Consider the following 8122-nt stretch of genomic DNA (forward strand, 5'->3'; position numbering starts at 1 on the left):
TGAATTAATGCAAATGTAAAAGGTTTAGAACTGAATTGACACAAAAAAAAAATTAGAATTGAATTGGCAAAATTAAAAGGTTTGAACTGAATTGGCAAAAGTACAATAGGTTTAGGACTTTTTTACAACTTTTCCCGAATCGTGATCATTGGATTGTAGAAGCAAATGATGATCATGAGAAGTGATAATTCATTATTATCATTCAATTAAGAATATGTGTAGAATCTTATAGAGACCCCGCAATCGAATTTGGAACTTGTGACATGGTAGGTTTCGGGTTCCATAGTAGACATGATAGATTTTCGATTCCAAAAATTGGATAACCGATTCCCATTGATGAGTTCCAGATGGAACCCGAGCCGACCTCGAAACTGCTCACCCCTAATTCTTACTCAATGACTATATTCATCGGTGATTGTCCACGGATCTAGCACAACAAGTAGGTTAATTATCGGCCTCAGCATTCTTGTTAAGCAAACTAAGGACAAAAACAGGCTTCTCTTTGAAAAAAAAAAAAAAAAGACGCTCAAGTCATATTTAGTGAGATCGATCATCACGTGGTCGAGATGAATCTCATTTCTTTCTGTTGCTAGTCCTGTGAATTCACAGTAGTCGTTCATTCGATCTTTTCCGCGTTTTATTTTGCTGATGGAACAGGGGCAAACCGAGGAAATATGCGGGAAGGCTCACAAGAGATTGAATTCCAGGCAGCGATTTACGATGTCTCCCTAAAATGGTGGCTCATCTTTATTGGTTCTGCAATATGGCTTGCCCACGCCCATACCCTAGGGTTATCACACATTACACTTACCAAATCTAAGGTTAGCCATAAAAACTATAAATAGATGTCCATACCGACCTTTTAAGCACGAAGGATTTTTAGTAACAAAGGCAGAAAGGACAACGAGGAGAGCTGCAAAATAATGCTACCCGATGTGCTCGACTCTCGGATGTGCCCTAGAAAGTTACCGCAGGACCAACATAAGGCCCTGATTCAAGGGTACAGCAACGCAATCAAAACAGATTACATAAAAGTCTTGGAAAGTCCAAAGTACAGGTTACATAAGATGCTGGGATCGCACTTCATTAGGGAAATGGAAAAATTCCCAAAAGAGTCGTGAATTTGACCGTCCATTTAAAGGCCAATAAGGGTTAAAAAAAAAATAGAATAAGAACTCTTTCATTATGTACAACTGGCCAAACCATCCAACCGAGGCTTGATGGCCTCAACCTCACTTCCCTCACTCTCTCACCTAAGAACCATAATAATCGATAGAAGGGGGAAAAATACGTAACACCAATTACATATCTCGATTGGTCTCTTCCAAGTAAATTCCTGCTACACAGCAGAACTGATAATAGTCGAACATCATTAGAAGTCGAACTCTCCCGTTGCCTGACAGAAATTAACATAAAAGACATCAGAGGGTCACGTTTAAAATGAAAAAAAGAACAGAGTACGGAGGAAGCATGAAAAAGTGCAATCGATTATCTCTAGAACCTGACCTTATTGAAAAGGATATCCTTATTGTTTATATGCATTATGCCATCCTTAAGTGTGCACTTCCACTTGCTCTTCGTCCGTGTCACCTATCCACACAAAAAAACAAAATGAAAACACAATTTCTACCTAAACAAAGTATGATAGCTCCAAGGCAGATCATCATTGTCATCCTGAAGCAACTGTCACCTTGTCAAATTGAGCTAGAACTAGGTGCTGGGTATTTAGCTCCTCCCCCTCGTCCACATCATCTAGATCATCCTCATCATCATCATTTTCATTCAACGGTGGCTCATCTTCATCTTCATCGTCTCCAACATCATTATGAACTCCAATAGCAGGAGTAGCTGCCTGTAAGTCTGAAGAAAAACAAGAGGGAGATCATCTGAGTCTTCTAATACACTAGTGACACCAAAGGACTGGCTCAAATATCACAAACTAGCAAAAGTTGCAAATACCATTTGGAGCTGGTGTACTAGCAATGTTGTAATCTTCATTCACGACTCCCTGATAATTGTAAATCTGCAAAGCCAAGAAAAGAAAACACATCAGAAGGGAACCAACCAGTGAGATTGCTCCTTATCTCTCTTTTTTCTGGGGAAAGTTGCTCATCTCTGATTGACTCAGCCTTAAATGCAGGGCACGTTGTGGATAACAATTTTTATTTTTTTTTTGGGCCGATCCCAACTAGTTTGGGATAAAGGTGATGTTGATGACATGATGTTGATTTTTTTTTTTCCTTTTTTGACTGGGGAGAGGGGAGGGGGGGGTGGTTATTTGGATGTTTAGCTCAGATCATGGTATACCCTTGCACCTTATGAAGACTTCCTAAAATCTGCGATTAGATATAGTTTATCAAGGTATGCGCTCATCACATGGATCCTGAAGGCAACTACGGAACTTTCTGCCCACAGCATGAAAAAGGGAAACGCACGAACAAGCAAAAATTCAGAATTCTATTACCAGAAAAAGCAGAAGAGAGGATCATGCATTCAATTCTGTGTTCTAATATCTTAAATGTTACTCACATTGGGAGTAGAAAGCATCTCGTCATAAGGATCAGGAGTTTGCCCATCTACTTGAGGTATCTTTGACAGCGGCCTTCCCACATGTGCCAGCATTTGCCTATTTCTGGTGTCTGTAGTGGAAAGAACAGTCGTCTTCTCTGTGATCTGGAAATTTACTGCACTTGAGTTAGCAAATATACGACTAAGCAAATTACAAAAGTTCCAAAAGAGATGCTGAAACTAAATCCACCAGGAAAAGGATCAAATATCCTGCAGCTGGTAAACAGCACAGACACTGGCCCAGGATAAAAAACTGAGCTTCAACACTTGAACTAGAAAACAATAACTAAACTTTAAACACCAGATCTACAAGTTTATACTCCCAAAACTCCCCCTGGTTCAAAATCATCTGGCTCATTCGGTTACAAAAAGTATTCATAGAGACTACGAAGTATCAAGGCCAGAGAAAAAGGCATTATAGCAACATAAAAGACCAGACATAATGTGTGCAAGCCGCGCTAGCGCCAGTTATTCTCCGAGCCAGTCTGGATTTCCAATGCCTTGGGAAACTGAGCACACGTCAATAGTCACTTTCCTTGCTCAACATCTAGATACTGCAGCTTTTTTTTGCTAGAGCTTTAAACCACTAAAACAAAAAACCGCTTACAACAGCAACCAGCTAAACTGATTCCATCAATCGCACATACAAAATCTGCTTTACTCACAAGACAGTCTTATTTCTCTCTCAATCGACTGAGAGAATAAAGAAACTGGAATAAGCAATTGGCCATATTCAGCAAAATAGAGCTGAAATATCAGCCAAACCAAATAACAAAAAGTACACCTACTTATTTTCACAAGAATTAAAGATCACATACTAACAATATGTGCAATGAAAATCAAATTAGACCTGTGAATCCTCAAATACAGCATCTCCAGCTCCATCCTGCTGCGGTATATATCCACCATTCTGATAGCGGGGAACCAAATCCTCACGTTTTCGCTTTCCAGAGGACATGAAGAAATCCTAGAATTTTTCAACATCAATATCATTGTTCAAAATTCAAGCGATAATACTACCATCATTTTATGCAAGAAAACCACTCATTAGACATCCAGGAAGCTATGTGAAAGTCGCAATTTGGAGCAAAATTTGAGGTGAAACTTACTTGTGTATGGGGCTGATTAGAAGTTCCTCTGTCCCCATCCTCTCTAGCCTCCATATAGGCTACATAAATTAGGATAGGAGAGAAATTACAATAGGACCATTAGATTGAAACTCGTTGCAGCTCTAAGATTTTACTCACCAACATTTACATCGACACCCAAGGGGGGCCTTTGATTCATCCAAGGTGAGGGAGGACGCTGCCAAAACAAAAATCTGCTTACGGAAATTGTACTGGACGAGGTTTTGAATAGCAGTTGCATAAAAAGGGCTGTTTGCAAAGGGGAAAGTTCATAATGGGCTAGTCTCCAGGTAGGCTAGATGTGGCATTCTCAATTATGCAAAATCTATCCTCCCTTAAGCACTAGAGCACATGTTGCAGATTGGAAATTCTTTTAAGCATTAAACAAGTGCATGAACATTGACTTCAGTAGACAATCATGAAATTCCGAAACCAAACCTAAACTTCTATTTGTTATCAGTTCTGATAGGTTTATACTGTCCATATCAACATGGCTTAACATTTGAGCCCTTGTATATCTAATATCAAAACATATAACAACTAAAATTACTATCCTCCCATAATCATCTAAGGCATTCTTAAAAGATACTGTGTAAACAAGTATCATGACATCAACCTAACCATTACTCAATATTACTTGTACTAAAATTGAAAACAATAAGATACCAAATAAAAAATAACCGTTCAGTCTCACAGGAATAGGGTTTCAATATTTGTTTTTCCTTTTTTTAAGCAATAACTAACAGCTTCGCATTATTGCAGACCAATGGTTATTTGTCAAGAGCAAGAAGCATCGTATGTTGCATGGTATAGAAGACGACAAAACTATTTTAACTTTCTATGTCATGGGAAATAGAACTTCCATACCATGTAAGGGCTGGGTCTCCCAGCTTTTATGTCAGTATTGCCACCAGAATTGCCAACACCATCATTTGAAGGAGTAGGGTAATCAGAAGATCCAGTTGGAATGTTGTACATCGAGCTATCTACAGTCCCAGGTAGCGGGGTTGGAATGGGAGTTTGCAATGGCGTCTACATCTCAAGGAAATCCCAATCAAATGGCAGCAACCACAAGATTCAGACCGAGTCACTCGAAAAATGAGTAAAACGACACAGTGTGAGTGGACAAGGGACTGAACTCACTGGAGGAAAGAGTATGTCAGTTGTGGGAGTTTCGAACTCTTCTGTCACCTCGTAAGGTACATTGAGGTCATGAACAGGAGCAGTTGCACCACCTGGTGGAGGCTTCGTGGCGACTGACCTGTCCACTGGACCGAGAACAGCACCCGCTTGCATCATCTTCGTCTCCCAAATCTGTTGTTTCCGAATTCAACAAGAATCAAGAATCCCCACGGTGATTGGACACATAAAAGAGCAGAAGCACACTTTCCACATAAAATTGAGAAAGAAAGCACACTAGAAGCCCTAAATCAGGTAAAGCACAAGCTCGGCAGATCTAATACTGCATCCAATTCATCCAGAATCTAAAAATTAAATCGAAACCCCGTGGATTCCACGCTCGCAGATCACACAACAGAGTTATTCTCTCGAGAATCCAACAAATTGGGATGAGAACGCAGTCGCATAAAAAAAAAAGAAAAAAAGAAACGAAGGAGACTCTTTCCGCAAGACCCAGACGAAGGGGGGCGAGAATCAAAATTACCCCTTGAAGCTCGTTGAGGACCTCCTCGCCAGGGCCGCCGTTGTTGACGAACTCATCCCGGACCTTGCTGATGACGTCTTCGATGACGTGGAGGTAGACGGTGCTTGTCATCGAGGGGGCCGCCATTTCTGGATTCGCTGAGATTCGCCGGTGTAAAGGAGCGACCTTTTCTTCCTCCGAGGGAATCGATCGGGCGGCGATGAGCTACGAGAATCAACGGCGAAGCCCGGAGGTCACGGGCATGGACGGAGAGGGAGGGGCGGAGCGTCTAGGGTTCGAGATCGAGAGAGAGAGAGAGAGAGAGCGCGCTGTTTGTTTCTCGCAAAATGATGCTTGAGAGAGAGAGAGAGAGAGAGGGAGAGGGAGGGATGAGGGAAGGGCGGACGAGAAAAGCAGAATAAAGAGTGGAATATAAATATGTTTGCATCCGATTGTGGGGCGTGGGTCCACGTGTCCAAATCTGCACGTCACTTGATATTTTCCCTTTCCCTCTTGCGGACTTTTGGGGGGGGGGGGAGAGGGATTAGGGAGGGAGCGTCCGTGTGTTGGCAGCTGCCAGCTGGTGCCCTCGCACGTGATTTGGATTAAACCTTCCGTTCCCCACCCACTTAAGCCTTAATTAAGCCTTAGGGCCCATCGCACCCTTGTCATGACCCCGTTGGAGGCCCATTCGTTACTTTGGGCTCCTTCACGTGGCCCATTCGTTGCTCGGGGCTCCTTCATTGGGCCCAATTTTTTGGGTCGGAAGGACAGGAAAATCACTTTGAAAAGGCAAATCTTGAGGGAGCTGTTGTGCGATGTTTGGCCAACGTAGAGTTAGATGTTGGTCTTTGCATGTTCAGTGGAATTGTGAAGAGACTCTAAAACCAAAAACACAGCAGAGCAACGGGGGGAATACAAGCAACATTCGGATTCCGCTGCTTGTCTCATCTCTTCTTCGATTTGATAGTGCCGCAGCTAGTCGCGAGTACCTTTAGAAGCCGATTATGAATTATCTACATGTCGTTCCGGAATGTGATTTGTGTTGGCTCGCTGTGTTCAGTAAAAACAGGAGTACATGATGCGAGGGATCGAATCGAATTCTTGAGAGTGGAAATCTGCGATACGTGCCGGGCTGCTTTGGATGTGATGTAGGCCCTAATTGATTTATCTATCGGATGCATCTCACGTGATAAACATGAGGACTCTTTTGCATGCATTTTCCTATTATTTCGAGAAATAGAGAACCGACAATAGAAGTGCTCTCTTGCACGTCAGTTATTCGTGATTTGTTCAATTGCATGTTAGGATGAACATGGCGCTTTACATAAATTAAATGTTTTCGTGGTTCATGAATCGCATGTTTATTAATTAGAGATCTTGCATATAGGAAGAAATTGCCTTTTGAATATTTGCATATCTAGAAAATTCATATTTGCAATTCTAACCGTATTCTCATTTGTACATAGCTAAGGTTTTGCATATCTTACTTATTGGGATAGAATTTCCCATTATATTTGCATCGTGACTATTGCCATGTTAGAATATTTAGGTTTTGGCATGAATGGTTGTATTCTCAAGCCCCACGAGCTATATCAAGGGCGTTGCATCTTTCGTCTTGTGGTCGGCAGGAGTCGCCGGCCCTTGCATAGTGGCTGGCGAAGGTCGGCGGCCCTCGGCTAGTGGCCAATAGCCTTGCTAGTCATGTCAAGAAAAAAAGAAAATAAAAGGAAAGGAAAGGAAAGGAAAGGAAAAAAAAATCAATACAAAATTAAAAAAAGTTTTAAGAAAATTATTCGCGTCGGTGCCGATCGTGCCACATAGGACGGCGGACGCTAACCGGATAGTTATATTAGTGATTTTTTTTTTATCAAAGTTAGCCAGAAGGACTAAATTGCTAATTTGTTAATAGGTTTACGATTAAATTGTCATGATTAAATGGTTTAGGACAAAATTGATTAAAATGAAATGTTTAGGATTGAATTGGCCGTTCTGCAATAAGTTTATGAATTTTCGGATAAATTTCCCCATTAAAATGTGTAAGTAGATAATTTGTTGACCATATATAAAGGAGAGTGTCTTACTCCAAAAAGTCCTAAATCTATTGCATTTTTGCTAATTCAGTCCTAAACTTTTTATATTCGTGCTAATTTAGTTTTAAGCTTTTTTTGTGCCAATTTAGTCCTAAATATCTTGTATTTGTGTCAATTCGGTTCATTCACCCAATTTTGATCGTTTGGTGTTGATGGGGCAATTTTTAATAATATTTTTTTTTATAAATTCTTTAATATTTTTCCTTCTTTCCTTTTTTTTTTTTTGTGGGTTCATCTTCTTCCTCCACCAAGGGTCGGAAAGGTTCGACCTCGCTGGCCATTGACGCTGCTACCATCGCCGGGCACTATAGCTAGGCGATGGCAAGGTTTGGCTTTGCCGGATGTGGGGAGGTCGAGCAATTAGAATATTGGATATGACTTTGTGCAAATAGTTGTTCGTCCATGATTAGATTCAATATAGGCCAACATTTACTTCATTTTTCGTTGAAATCGAGTCCGAATCCATATTTTTCTTGAGGTCTTATGGCATGTCTTTGGAATCTTGCCGTTTGCTATGGATGTTAAGGTAGTCGAAGTCATTGTTTGCTTTTCGATGATGCCTACGATCGGATTCTTGTCGCGTTAGCTTTCTTTCCCCGCTTTATGTGTATATGATCATTAGAACTCTAGTTCTAATTTTGGTCAAGGTTTAAGTGTGGAGAATAATTTTTGGTCGCTAGTATTGAGTGATT

General features: G+C 41.0%; 1 protein-coding gene across 1 annotated transcript; it reads right to left on the reverse strand.

Moving 5' to 3' along the window:
- Positions 1 to 1010: 1010 nt before the first annotated feature.
- LOC115736776 (transcription initiation factor IIA large subunit-like) lies at positions 1011 to 5677 on the reverse strand. The gene is made up of 11 exons (XM_030668626.2): positions 5359 to 5677; positions 4839 to 5009; positions 4563 to 4727; positions 3816 to 3873; positions 3678 to 3736; positions 3419 to 3535; positions 2530 to 2673; positions 1960 to 2023; positions 1691 to 1860; positions 1507 to 1590; positions 1011 to 1396 (listed from the first exon to the last, which is right to left on the reverse strand). Exons 1-11 carry the CDS (start codon positions 5482 to 5484, stop codon positions 1373 to 1375), a joined length of 1182 nt encoding a protein of 393 aa, XP_030524486.1. The 5' UTR covers positions 5485 to 5677; the 3' UTR covers positions 1011 to 1372.
- Positions 5678 to 8122: the final 2445 nt, after the last annotated feature.

The sequence above is a fragment of the Rhodamnia argentea genome, chromosome 8 (assembly GCF_020921035.1).
Source record: "Rhodamnia argentea isolate NSW1041297 chromosome 8, ASM2092103v1, whole genome shotgun sequence".
Taxonomy (NCBI): Eukaryota; Viridiplantae; Streptophyta; class Magnoliopsida; order Myrtales; family Myrtaceae; genus Rhodamnia; species Rhodamnia argentea.

Coding starts and splice junctions, on each gene's coding strand:
- LOC115736776 (XM_030668626.2), bottom strand. CDS start 5,484: ATGGCGGCCCCCTCGATGACAAGCACCGTCTACCTCCACGTCATCGAA. Junction 3,737..3,815: donor GGGTGTCGATGTAAATGTTG/GTGAGTAAAATC, acceptor TAATTTATGTAG/CCTATATGGAGGCTAGAGAG. Junction 1,861..1,959: donor TAGTACACCAGCTCCAAATG/GTATTTGCAACT, acceptor GTTTTTCTTCAG/ACTTACAGGCAGCTACTCCT.